Raw genomic sequence first — 14,641 nt, forward strand, 5'->3', positions numbered from 1 at the left:
TATGGCAGTGAACAGTGAACAGTGAACAGTTAGCAGCAAGCCAAGGTAAATAAATCAAACAAAAATGACAGATTCGGCTACGTGACAAACCAAGTAGCAAGCACAGGCATACAATAGACATAGAGTCAACGTCATTTGGCTACAATGCTCTCAACAGTTTGACTGATTATCGGTCAGCTGCTTATGACACATGGTCCAAGGCGAAACAGCAACTGACTCTCAAGTTGTGCGTGACACAAATTGCAGACAAAAACCAGACCAGTTACAGACAGCACACAACCACGATGTAGATGTACTCGTAGAGAGCTTGACAAATGGTTACCTGTGCCTGTAAGATGTCTCTGTTTTGTGTCTTCCTTCGATGTCCTGTCGATGACATGCCCTGACTAGCAGCTGTACAATATCCACACTTGACTCCTGATGACACACACACTTCATTTTGGTATCAGAGAATTAAAATGCCTCACAAACGTTGCCAAGTTGTGTGATTAAATGTTATGCATTATTTTTAATTTCAACAAATGTTAAGTCATATATTTGTCAGTGACACACATTAATTGTGCTGGCAACATGCAATAGAAATTTAAGATTGCTCCACAATGCTAGTTGACCTCGATTGACCTGCTGAACTCTCACCAGCTGACCCAAGCCCACTGATATACAGTGCCTGTGCATGCGATTTCATTCGAGTGCCTGCAACTGCAGTACTGAGTGTGTAATAAGGCTGCATATATTATGGAATATATATTGTGCCATATATTAGAGGCTTTCCCCCCCTCCTTAACCCAACACTCTGTCTGTGTCCACGCCGCAGGGATTTGGCCTGGCCAAAAATCATGACTACTAGTGGTGCGGTCCTCGACCAACTTGCTGCAGTTGTTTGCCTTGCGGTGATCACTCAATTTGAATTAATTTGCGGCTGTCATCCAACCCAAAATTAGTTTATGCCGATTTGCATAAACGCAAACGGAAACTTTGTGAGCCCAATTGTGGTTACGTGGTGGCAGCTACCTGGCAACAATAACAAATAAAATGGGACACAAGATGGTTTCACTTAGCATTTTTTGGATGCATCTTAAATACGTTTACTATCGGAAATTAAATTCAATCATTATCAATAGCTCTTTGACAAGTGATTATGATCAGTAACTTGGCAAAATTAGATAATCAACTATGGATGTATATAGATGTGCAAGACTTTGTATGCAATTTAGGCATTTTCTACTTGAAAAAAACTGCAGAAAACCCCGCTTCATTGAAAAGCAGCTGGCTTAAGGCCTTGGCCATTTGAAGTTTTGTGGCTTTTGGTGTATTCTGCAAAGTGTGCGAAAAAAAATAAAAATATTTTGGCACTTTGCTTTTGGGCTTTTGTCGACTAATTCCGTTTTTGTTTATCTCTCCACACACCACACACACGCCACACACACACACTTGGCAGTTTTTATGCCGCACCGCATCGCCTTCTGTGACAGGCTCTATGTTGAAAGCAAACTGCAATTTGGTCGCTTTAGAGCTGCCTCAGAACAGCTGTGTCTCCGAATACATATGCTACTTGCTGCAGCAAAGGATTAACGTGCCACAAGGCTAAACAACTGCAGAGTTTTAGTTGCAAATGACACGAAAAACACTTTAAAACTTAACTCTAACTGAAATGGAACTCTTTATTTTTTAAATACTAAAGATTTCTAGAAAGCTGGCCTCGTTTAATCTGTCCGACAGGCGAATACTTTACCTACACTAAACAGTTGTCAAACTGAACAAAAGTTTATACAGTTTTAATCTTGACAAAAAGTATATTTAATAAAATTTATTAGTTAATATATTTATAATATGGCAATGACAATAGACGAGAAAGATCAGTTGGAAATTAAGGCCGACGAAGCCGTGCGACAATTATCCCGGATGCCCGCCCGTTGTCCTGTGGAAAAATGCGGTGAAACTGTCTTCCCATCCAATTTAATGATGCACATGCTGGACAAGCATGCACATGCTTATGAGAACACGAACTCGGAGATATATGACCATATGCCGCTGTTGTTACACTTTGATCCCAAACACTTTGAATATAATAATTGTTGCATGGTCACGCTCTGCTACGGGGGAGTGAAGAATCAGCCGGATAGTCAGCCGGCCCTCAGCTATTTGAGCCTGCCGAATGCCGGGCTAATAAACAGTCAACATAAATATGATAATTTTCTACCGATTATGATGATGGTCTGCCGTACCAGCTGGTTTTCTCAGATCAAGGACAAGCAGCTGAAAAACGAACTCACCTCGAAGAATGGCAACAAAGCTGGCATCTATGTCTTCTGGTTGGTGGCACCCAATACAACCCGCAAGTTATACTACACGCTAACAGCCTATGATCGTGAGTATCATAGCTCTCGCAGTGTCATTCGTACTGTGCGGGATTTTACCATCTGCCAGAATCCCAGCGACTTTATGCCCGACGAGGACAACTATTTTCTACTGCGCGACTCGGAGATCCTTGAACTCATGAGCATCGGCAGGCCAAGTTCCAACACAGACAACAACAAGAAACGCGGCATTCCCATGGAACTCATAATTTACGAGAATCCATTGAAGCCCATCGTGCAGGAAAAGGATCTATACACTAAAATGCCTCACACCAAGGGTACAGTGCATCGCACTGTAAATGGAAAGGTTTCACTCATCAAGAGGCCCTTTTCCAAGACAACCACGTGCATGTAATCTATAGAGTCCTTTTAAATATTATTTGAATGTTTTTTTTTAACAACTTCATGACAATTTTCCTGAAAATTTAAATGTGTGATTGTCTAAAATAAAGCAATAGTTGTGCAAACATTTTAAACATATTCATTATAGTTTTTAGATTTATTGCACAATTATCATAAAAGTATTTGGCAAATTCGTTTGACCACTAATTGCAGCTAGCTATTTGTTTATTCAACTAATCCAAATATGCTGCAGATCTCACTAGGAGAGAGCTGCACGAAGTACAGCTTAATTTTGTGGATTTAATTGATTGCTCAATTTGAAATAGACCAAGTTTGTTTTGTATTTATTTTAATATTATATTTTCATAGGTAAATTCAAAATGTTGGTTTCGGAATTAAAGAAGTTTCCAATGACACTTTGTTATCTATATATATTTGTATAGTAATGAGAATGGAATAATTTTTAGTAGGGATATTAGCAAATCCTTAAAGAAAAGGTTATTGTCTTTATTTATGCAAAAGCTTAATTAGAAACTTGAGTAAATACATATTCCTGACTTTAATCTACAAATGTTTTTCATTTGCTAATTGATAAATTTTTGATTTTTGGCTTATGAATTGCAATTGAAATTTTTGACATTGAACAGACTGTATGTGTACATAAAATTAAAGCCAGAGTTTGAATATTTGTGGCAAGTAACCATGTGTGGAATTTGGATATGAGAGAAGCTCTTGTGCAATTTAAGTGCTCAGCACATAATTATTAAATAAGCCGACAGATGATTGAAAAGCAGGAGGAACATACTCGTAAATCGCCCCAAGATGAGGCCAAAGCGGAAGCTGTACCTTCCTACCTGCCGCAAGGTGTGCAGACTAAGCTGCTTTATACACAAATCCACACACACACACACACACACAGTTGCATACGCATGCAAGCATAAAGCATACCATGTAAATGACGCTAATTGTATTACAATTTGCTTGAATGCCTAAGAGCAGGCAATGGCAAATCACAAACCGCTTAGTTCGTATATTATATGGGTATGCGGTTGGGTCGAGTCCCTGCAAGGCTCGCCAATTGTTGCGCATTTCAACTGCGCTTGCACCACCCATCTACGAGAGTGCAACCCAACCACTTGCCACACATGCAATTTTAATCATGAGAAATAGTACAGCATTGCACCCGCAAATGATGAAGTGCGGCCATTGGATGGGGGTAGAGTAAGTGGTTTCATTTGTGTGGTAGGCAGCTTGCTCACAGTTGAATTATGCCTTTCAATTCAGCTATTCAATGTAATTCGTGGTTGACTAAGAATGCAACCACTACCAATGCCAATACTCTCCCACAAATCTGAACTATTTCACCAAATGTCAACTGTTTGTGTTTCAAATGCCTTTAAACCATTTATTCAAATGATAGACTGTATCGAGTGTGATTTACTTGAGAGACAGAAATTACAAATAAACTTAATTTTTATCATAAATGATCATTTTAATTCAATGTCAGATTCAACAAGCTGGAATGTGGATGCGAAGACAACTAAAATTAAAATAAAAAAAATATATATATTATGTATCCTCTGACTGTTATTTAGAAATCTTACCATCTTGTCGACATCTGAAGTACTCATGCCTGAACCCCTTATCATAAGCTCGAATGGATTTTGTGGTTTAACTCCGTTTCGGAATAAGATCTCAAGTGCATCTTTAATAAAGTGTGGTGTGATCATGGTGCAGAGTGTAATTTTAAGTGATCGCAGTGTCTTGCACTCATGCATTGTAAACAACAAATGATCGTTTTTTAAATTGCAACAATTATAGAGTGACAACTCCTCCAATCGCAAATAAATAAAATACTTAAGGCAACGCACGTCGGGAAGAACACAGGATAGTGATTTTAAAGCTTTCAGTTTAGCGATGCGCATTGCTTCCTTCTGATAGATGCATTTTCCGGGTATTATCAGCTTTTGCAGTTGATAATTATATCTCTGGTCCAATGAGTTTAGCAGAAAAAATGCACTAGCATTCTGATCATGGACTTCCAAACACTTTAGATTGTTAAAATAATCAATGCTCCAAGACTCATTTTCCTTGTGATCGTACAAGTACAAATTCTCCAATTTGGAACAATATTCTGCCAGTTCACAACAGGTTTCTTTATCGGCATTCGTATATACATTTAAGCTGATTAGATTTCTTAGCAGTGTCGAGATCTTTCGTGGAAAACCAGACTCTAAATGGCTGATCTCCAAGTGCTTCAGCTGCGTTAAAAAATTTAACGCGATACCTTAAGGAACATTTTTAAGATAAGCTTATAATATATTCTTTATTTTTGCTAATCTACTTACATCCAGATGTTTCACAGTCAAAATCCCAGAGACTTAGTTTCTGCAAATTTGGCAATTTGGAAAGAGACCAAAGCAGAGATTCGATAAACGCCGGACCTCTCAGTTCAACTTCCTCGAGCTCTTTCCATTGCGGTAAGTAGGACTGTACATATTGAAGATTGTCGCGAGTTAAAGAAATATTGATGGTCTTTAACTCAGGGCAGAATTTTTGAGCAAGCGCGAAAGTCTCAGCGGTCATACAATAACCACCGTCATAGATGTGGTTTATGCTCTTGCCACAACATTCCAAAACACAACGCCAATCAGCAGGCTTGTCCTTTTTGGCTGCTTGCTGACAAATGGTTTTAAATAAGTCAGGCTTGTGATTGATGACATCTGAATTAGCATGGTTAACTACCAGATTCAACTGATCCTCGATATTTACTTCATGCTCAACAATTGGCTCCAATTTCTCCAGGTTGACATCGAGAATATTTAGATTTTCGCTCATGCTTGCACACGACATTTCGTAAAGTTATAATATTTGTACATGACCAGTGCTGTGCAGTGCAATAAACGCTAAGATCGGACGCTCTTATCGATAATTGTCAACTTGACATACAATCGATATGTGTGAATCACTGTAGAAGTTTGTAAAGATTCAATTAAACATCGATATTTTCTTAATGCTATACAATTATCTTTACTTATTATCAAGTTATTATTGACAATATTTACATTTCCAGTCAATTTATATAAAGTACACATGGAACAGTGCTGTACAACGCAAGTCAAAGCTAAGGACGTCGGTCTTAATCGATGGTGCAATCGATAAATTCAAGCTATTTTTATTTTTTGTAAATAACTATAGCAGTGGGTAAGTTTTTACTTTTACGATATCAGTAAAATCTTTGGGCAGGATAAATGTGAATGGGAGAAAAACGATGCCAGTGCTTGACAAATGCACAGCAATAATACCACACCCAACCACCCATCCATTTCACTTCTTTATTCCGTTCTTATACTCGTATTGTCTACTCTGGCTGACTGCAGTTTTTTGTACCCACAAGCTTAACACAGAATATGTCCATGTGCCTTTGTGATATACGTTGGCCATCCAAACTGTCATTTTTCCTGACAATGTGAGCGGCAAGAGGATGAACAAATAAAAAGAAAAGCTTCCAAGAGTCTGTAACTGCAGCACTTGAAGTCTGCGGCATGGGAAAGCTCACTACCAACTCACTTGGATCGCTTTGGGATTAGCCGAAACAATCATGCTACTATCAAGGGTAAAAACTATACTGAAAATGCTGGAGTTAAAGTGAAGTCTCAAATTGACTAGGAGCAATAACAATTTCAATTTATTCAAAAAGTGATTAACATGTTAGTTTATGCAGAAACACACACATGCTAAGAGATTCAAGAGCTTGTCTAAATTTTCATTTAAATTGACTTTCTAATGATATCGAAGCTTTAAAATTACTTGGTAAATTGACAAAATCATGTAGAATTTTCTGACCCCGAGCGATATATGAATATGTACTCACAAAAATACAAACATATGTACATACATCGCTTAGACTAACAGTGATAGCTTTTAAATGTAAACAGTTAGTCTTAAAATACATTTCTAAATATTTAAGAGTTTTAATTTGAAAAGTGTTTATTTATTACACAGAATAAAGTATTGATTGTAGTTATTTGAACAATTTAAATTAACTTTATAATATTTGTCAAGTTTTAGTTGCATTAGTTCTAATATGCGAGCAGACACTGTTGAATCCTTAACTGCTTCTCAATGCAAATCGAATTATACTAGTTCATTATGTATCAGACAGCTTGATGAAAAACATAGTCAATTAGCTAGGATAGTTACCAGACAGGTAATAAATAGCTTGTTAGTGTGTTGATTGGTTTCTTTGCACATAGTAAACAAGCTTCCAAAGACTTTGATTATATTTGCTGTACAAGAACATTAACACTTTGCCGTTAATGATAAATTGCTGTGGAAGTGGAAGCTTTAAGCATAAACAACAACAATAAATGTAGTGTTCACTTATGTACAACAATACCAATATCACACAATATATTATAGGTCGATAATAAAAAAAATTGTTTACAATAAGGTTCCCCAAGGAATCTTTGTTAGTTGCCTGGCATCAAGTTTCTTGTTTACTGCAATGTATTCTGACGTCATAATAGTTATTGTTATTTTCATAAGATTTATTGAAAAGACACCGATAAGCTTGTCCATTGATATTCGTATTTTTGAGTTTGTAAAAAGAATATGAAGCCAGCCTTATACTTGTTGATATTCCAGTTGTTAGAAGAGGATAGTACATTAAAACCAGAATAAATCCTAATCTGAGCTTCTCATAGGGTATCTACTTAACGCCCACATAACATACTTATTGCTGTTTATTGAATTATAAGTACATATTTTAATTTGCTTTGCTACATTTTATGAATACTTCATTGAACTACAAATATTGTAGGACTTTTAAGACTAAATCATGCATAATTTATGGCAACATTTGGTTGGAATTGTCAAATAAAATTATTATTCAACAGATAAATACAAATGTGTCACACACACACGAACACAACAATTGATTTGCCAAAAAATGATTGTATTCCCTGAAATTTATGATGCCATTCGTAGCGCTAAAAATTGAGCAGCTTGAATCTGAGTTTAAACTTAAGCATTGTCTGTTGTTGTTGTTGATGTTGTTCGTTGGGTAGAACTTGACTTTATTGCCGTTGCTGTTGTTGTTGCCTTTATCAGTTGAACGGGAAATTAGAATTATTGTCATTGCTTTTATTACGGTCATAAATTGAACAAAGCCAATGCAAGTGAATTTACCGTGTTGCATTAAGGATGAGTTATGGCCCAGATGGTGTTAAAGTGTGGCTTAAATTTTAATTAGTTTGCTCTTTCAACGTTTTTTATACTGATTGCTTATCAAACACGTGCACTGCTCTGATTGAATGGAACATAAAATAATGAAAAAATATGTAAACAACATCTAGCTTCAATTGTTTACTGTTTAAATTACGTGAATCATCTGACCTTTAATTCTATGCATATCCAAATGGTCACTGTCCTTTGGATTTTTTATTGCATTTAGTGTCTTCTTTTGTTTTAGTTGTTTGGTTGCTAGGGATGTTTGCATAGGTTAACGTTTACTGTCTAGAGATTTCAACAGAGTTTGCATATTACCAAAGGGTCAAGGGAAATCCGAAGGATGAAAAAAATAACCACATATTAGATACTTTTAATATTTATACAAATAAGAATGCGGCGATAATTTACCCTTCAATCAACTCTGATGTATAATGATCGTGGTCGATCATTAAGTTTAACTGTGTTACATTTAAACAAAAAAAAAAACGATATGTGTAAATCGAAAAACTAAATTTTCAATCATCAACTAGGTAATACAGAGCTCAACATATGCAAACAAAATAACTTCTAATTATTTTCAGCTGGGACAATTAGTTATGTCAATCATAGATGTTTTGATTATCAGAGTTTAAATTTTAAATAATTAATACTTATCTAGTTAGCCTTTACAATAAAGCATAGGGAGTATTAAAATAGAAAAGTTTCAGGTGAATAAAAGGCAACTGAAAATGTCCCATGGCATCATCCGAAGCGATCTTAAGCAGCTGTTAACTTCCGAATCTTTCAGAGCAATCTCAAACTCATCTTTACTGTAGAACTCAACTCCTGTCATTCTTCACTTATATAAAAATTAAGGCAGTGGGATATTCCAATTCACCTGAAAAGTCCATTGAATCATTTGGAAATAGTTTCTTAGTAAGTTTCCTAATGGATATTACTTTTCACACTCACACATGGCAATCGGCTAAGAAAGGTGAAAGGTTAATTTACACAAAAACACACTCTCAACACACAAAAACACACACAAGTAGCATACTAGGCGAATACAGACTTGCAAAAATTTAAGAATTTACAAAGGGTTATGCCAAAAGAGACACAAACCAACATACTCGTTTAACAGTTAAACCTCGCTACAATGAGCCTATTTTAAATAAGTTGTTTTTTTATAACATCATTTGATGTTTTTACTCACATTCAATATTTCAAGCTAATGTGTGAGTTTAAATAACAAAATGTCTTATTATATTAATAATTGTTTGTATATAGAACTATCGAGAGATTCTTGTAAGAACTTAAATTGTCATAAAATTAAAACCAATTTTAGCAAAATCTTTAATAAAAGTTGTCTTTAAAAATCACGTATACGCAGTGCCATTATATGAATGTTAGTTGCTTTTCACGTTAGTCTATTCTGTCTCTTCTTCTATACTGGCTTTTCCTTTTTGGGTTTTTGGGTGTTTTGGTTTTTGCTTTTTGTTTTGTATGTAAATGTTTGAACTGTCTGCACGAGTGGCGGCACAAAGTTGTCCAGCAACAATGACAAAAATGGTCGGGGGTTTGCACAAACATCACGCACACACGTGGACACAACAGACACACTTACACATATATACATGTTGCATTAATATGCAAATATGTGAGAGCGCATTTTTGGCGTGTACTCAGGCACTGCATGCCATGCTACTCTTTGTACTGAGCGGTTACTGAAAATATTTTATGCCTAGCATTTGCTTTTTGTTTAGAGATAGAATGAAAATAACTATTATTAGAAATGCAAACATTTTTATTTATAAGCACAAATAAACGCTGGATTATTATACTTAAATATAATCGTAATAAATATTTTTATTAATAGACATATAGACTAATTTATACATATTTATAGTCAAGTGAAGCATAACAAATTTATGTAGACAGATAAAATGTCGATAGAAACTGAATTGTACAAATACAATATTATTACTAAATTTTAATAAATTTAATAAAATATTTGTGCATTATTTACTATACTGCAATTGGATTATGCAGCGTATGAGCAATATTTGTCAATCAGCCATCTGTCTAACACAGCCAAATAACTGTGCAACAAAGCACGTTGCATGCAACATAATGCGATTGTACAGCCCTTCGGTCCGACTGAAAGTCAAGTCATCAACAGCAATTGAGAGGGAGCACCAGCAACAACAACAACAACAACAACAACAACAACAATGAACTTCAGCACGTCTGACAGTCTGTGGGGTAACGTGAAATCGATCAGCTAAGTGGGTTGGTCAAGTATCCAGGAAACTGGCTCTTGGCTCCTGCTGCCTGTTTTTGCTTGTTTTTCAGCTACAATGACAGTGGCAATTGAATTTGCTTTGCGCTTTTCTCCTTCAAGCTGCGATTTGTTGCTGCATAGTTTTTGTATTCCGTGTTTTTGTTTCTTTGCTATGTACCTCTTGGCGTTAACTGCACATTAAACAGCTTGATTGCAGAACCCCAATCAACCGAATTTCTTCTAACTTGTTGTCGACCTGAATCAGTTCTTTTTTAGTTGACCTTTTATTTACGTTTCATTTGTTTTTTCTTTTGTGTTTTTTTTCTTCAACTCCCTTCATTTCCCTTTGGTCTACCGGCTTTTTTGTTTTTACAATTCCTATAGAAGACCCAAATGGAATTATCCTAAAGAAATAACGTGCATTGTTTGTTTTCCTTTGTTACTTTTAGTCTTTCTTACACTTGATTAGAATGGCCTTTGTTTATGTCGAAAAAATCTAGAGTGGAGTATAAGCTGTACTTGGAAATAGGATTGAATTATCAGATTTGACTCCAAGTGATCTTTAGAGTATAACTAAATTAAGTATAACGACTGTGCGCTTACAAAGAATAGTTCCATAATCCCAACTAGTTTTTCTCTTGTCACCTAGACTATTCTCATGTTAATTCTGACTCCTTCACTCTTAATCTCTCTGTCTGTTCGTGTCTATTAATGTTGGATAACAGTTAAGCTTGGCTTACACAATGAATAACTTGTCTGGAGCGGGGCCAAGAAATATATCTTAGACAGCACCGGAAACCACACAGACACACACACACACACAGTGCAAATGCTACTTGGGTTAGATCTTTCGGAAGTCGTATTCGCACACTTGTCGGTCATAACTTCAACTTGAAAGCCGGTTGTCGTTTCGTATTCAGGTGCAAAGGAGACGAAAAGGAAAACGAAGTAGAAAACATTTCGCACTTGGTATACTTTTTGGGTCAAATGCAATTTAAACGATGATACTATTTTTTTTTGTCCCTTTTCTTTTTTGGTGGTGCAGCAAAAAGTGGCTAGAAAATGTGCTGGTGCTGAAAAGAGGGCAAATGAAAAAGCGGAACCGCATTTGAGCCTTTTTTATCGAGCAGCTATACAGAGACAGACAGAGCAGCAGTGCAGAGCAAAGCAAAATTTATATAGCCATACAGCCAGGCAAGAGAATGGAGAATGGAGTCTTGTCTACAGCTGGAGATGGAGATGGAGCTATAGCTCAGGCTGGGGTTGCTTTGGTAGCTGATGGTGGTGGCGTTTTCGGCTGTCGTTGCCGTTGTACAAAGTGGAAAATGTGGTTAAAAACCGCAATACGAAATAAATTACTTTTTCTGCTTTGAGCTGCAGTCCGAAGGCTGTCGTGGCTCCTTTAGCGAAATGCAGCTTGAAATTGAAAGCTTCCGTTACCGCCGCCCAGTGGCTGCCATTTATTTAGCCACCCACCCGACTAACACCCACCGAACATTAGGCCGCGCTCGCCATTGCTCGCTTCCGTTTCCGTTCGCAGTCTCAGTCGCAGTCGACGTCGCAGTTGCTGTCGCTGCCCGCTGAACGCAGATTCTTCTATTGTCTCATTCTCAAAGCGTTGACCGAATTTTGGTCAACTTAAAGCATGCTTTAAGGCGACTTCCATTGTCCGGCCTATTTGTCAGTTCGGTCATCGTGCTGCGGGTTGACGTCCTAATTTGAATTATGGCCATCAAAAAGTGGCTAAACTTGTTACTGCCGCTGCTGGCCCAGGGCCAATGCCATATGGCCTTTTCTTGGCATTCACATACGCTCCGTTATTTTTTCTTTTAAGTTCTGCAAGAACTTTGCCCTGGCTCAAACGGTCATATAATTTGCTCATATCTTACAAAAACAGATTAGCTTTTTGATAGCAAAAAAAGTGGCTAATAGATTTAAAAAATCGCCAATAAATTTTACTGATCTCAAACAGAGAGCAAAGATAGTGACATAAATTTGATTTTGATAATAATCGATAGTTAACAAAGAAATTAAAACCTATTCGATTGTTTTATAAAACTTTTAAAAAATTTTATGTCATAGAAATAATTTTTTCTAAAAATTTAGAAACTGAATCGATTTCAAGGTTAAACTTTGATTATGAAGATATTGCTAAGTAGTATTCGTTCAGCTTTTATATAGTTTGAAATTTGAGGGTGATAGAATAAATCACAAAAAAAAAAAAAACATCTACACGAGGTAAAAGTCTAGGGACGAAAGCATATTTTAGCCCCAAAATTTAGGATATCCAGTTTTGTGACATACAACATAAGGTTTAATATATGATTTTTAAATAAAAATAATTTAATAAAATAAAAAAATTGAGAGTGATAGAATAAATTAAAATAATAAGGGACGATTGAAAATTTTCAATTGTCTTATGTACTGCAGTGTACTGCACCAGTGCACTGGTACAATAAATGTTTTCTATTAAATTGAATATTTTTGTATGTGAAAAGAAAATTACCATTTACTAGCAGGAAACTTTTAAAGCTGCTTTGTTATTGTTATTATTTGCAAGTTAGATAATAAAATGTCTTGTTAAGATAACTGGGTCAATGTCGGCTATGCCAAGACTAGAGTAGCTTTTAATTAGTTTTGCATACACCTAACCACAATTAGTTCAAAGTGTTTTACTAGAAAATCGTATAATAGCAACACGTACAGTTAGCGTCTATATTGACGAGCATTTGTTCCAAATGAAAATAGTTTTCAAAACACTTATCCAACACAAAGGCACACTCAATGGCATTTGAAAATTGCAAAGAAAGTCGCATTAAAGTAAAATAGCGCTAAGTGCGCAACTACAATTACAATTACAGTCCGCGACCTGAACTATCCCTGTTTTCTCCTCTCTTTTTACTGTCAGCTCGAGTCAGACAGACAGAGTTTTCTATGACAATTGTTGCTTGGTCAGGCCATTGTAGTCACTTGGCCTGGTCCGCAGTATTCTGTTCTGTTCAGTTCTCCGTAGTTATGTTCCGTTCTTTTGCCTGAGATTGCCAGGACTGCCATTTATTTGCCGTTTGCATTCAACGAGCTGATGAATGGCCATTAGAAATAAGCACAACGCTCTACGAGATTACCTTAAGTATGCGGCAATTGCACAAGGAGCTTTCTGATGCTGATGCTGATAAAATAAACTGCCCATCGCGCGCACCCTTGCCCCATAATTTATGCGAGACTTGAAACATCTCCCCATTGTTCTTTCCCTGGAATTACAGGACAGGCTGGCAAATTTATGACCCACAAACAAAAGACAGCTGCCGGTCAATATCTAAGAAAACTACTCGTACTTATATGACAACGCACAAATGGCTACTAAATAAACGGAAATTGATGACGCGTAAAAAGCGACGTTGACAATTTTAAAAAACTTGTATTGGAATTGATACCCTGTTAAAACTGTAAAAACAACGGAGAGAAAGTTTAAGTATCAAGTAATATTTATAATTAAAGTTATAGTTATTAAATTTATAAACAAAATCTAAACAGTTTTTATTACATTAGTTTGTAATCGCTAAATACTCGTACAAGATCTAAACATATTTAACTTATTCAAAATATGTATAAAATTGTAGTTTTAAGTACATATATGTTTTTTTAAATTTCATAATCGTTTTTTAAATGTTCGAGAGCTGTATCGAATTTGAGCTGTAAACTACATCTAAATAACTGAAAATTAGCTTTTAAAATATATGTGTAAGAAATACAATATAACGCTAATATTTAACTTAGTTCGTTTACAACACTATTTAAAAATAGTTCTTAGGCGCATTACTGCACTTACAGTGTTATTTATAGATAGTTAATTTTATACTGGTGCTTTCATTTGACGTCATGTGCAGGGAAGCTTTTGATCGAGCTTTTCTTCAGTTTTTCTGGTTGCTGCTGAAGCAAGTGTGCTACATACACATACATTTATCATAATCGAAGTTTTGTGTGGGCTTCAGGGAGCGCAACAACGACGACGAGGACGATGACGACGGGTGCCATTTGTTTCCATTTTGTGTTAACGTCAGCAGGCTGAGCGCGCTGGAACAAAAGACAGAGGCGCAGGCAAAGTTTGGTGACGTCGCTGCCGACGCACAAAAGTAGGCAACGGCAACGGCAACGGAAGTGCAAGTGCCGCTGCATTGACATTTCCGCTTCGCAGAGCTTTTGGGCACAGTCGCAGGAGGTGCCCAGGCTCGTGGCAGCATGACAGGGACGACGATGGAATGGGGGACGGGGACAAGGACGGGAGTATCAAGAAGTTGCACAACTTTGCAGCAGTTGGCAGTAACCCGGGGCTTATTTTGCAGTTGGTGGCTAAAAGAAAAAAGCCCAACAAAAAGTAATATCCAGAGTTAGTTTAATATTATTTGTAGTGCTTTTATTACATTAAAAATTGATTTAGCTCATACTCATA

General features: G+C 36.4%; 2 protein-coding genes and 1 long non-coding RNA gene across 4 annotated transcripts; 2 read left to right on the forward strand and 1 right to left on the reverse strand.

The window, feature by feature from the left end:
* The first annotated feature begins 1,802 nt into the window (after nt 1-1,802).
* Nucleotides 1,803-2,769, forward strand: LOC117787604. Of its 2 annotated transcripts, XM_034626172.1 has the most exons (2): nt 1,803-2,368; nt 2,428-2,585. In XM_034626172.1, exons 1-2 carry the CDS (start codon nt 1,831-1,833, stop codon nt 2,490-2,492), a joined length of 603 nt encoding a protein of 200 aa, XP_034482063.1. In that variant the 5' UTR covers nt 1,803-1,830; the 3' UTR covers nt 2,493-2,585. The 2 variants fall into 2 exon arrangements, with proteins under 2 accessions (XP_034482063.1, XP_034482062.1); XM_034626171.1 differs by having other exon boundaries at nt 1,811-2,769.
* A 1,397-nt stretch (nt 2,770-4,166) lies between these two features.
* On the reverse strand, nt 4,167-5,537 carry LOC117788519. The gene is made up of 3 exons (XM_034627303.1): nt 5,048-5,537; nt 4,304-4,986; nt 4,167-4,239 (listed from the first exon to the last, which is right to left on the reverse strand). The coding sequence occupies exons 1-3, from the start codon at nt 5,535-5,537 to the stop codon at nt 4,192-4,194; spliced, it is 1,221 nt and encodes a 406-aa protein (XP_034483194.1). The 3' UTR covers nt 4,167-4,191.
* A 333-nt stretch (nt 5,538-5,870) lies between these two features.
* LOC117788133 lies at nt 5,871-6,198 on the forward strand. Its single transcript, XR_004617728.1, has 2 exons — nt 5,871-5,903; nt 6,080-6,198. It is a non-coding gene; the product is annotated as an uncharacterized LOC117788133 (long non-coding RNA).
* The last annotated feature ends 8,443 nt before the right edge of the window (nt 6,199-14,641 follow it).

The sequence above is a fragment of the Drosophila innubila genome (genome assembly GCF_004354385.1).
Source record: "Drosophila innubila isolate TH190305 chromosome 3L unlocalized genomic scaffold, UK_Dinn_1.0 0_D_3L, whole genome shotgun sequence".
Taxonomy (NCBI): Eukaryota; Metazoa; Arthropoda; class Insecta; order Diptera; family Drosophilidae; genus Drosophila; species Drosophila innubila.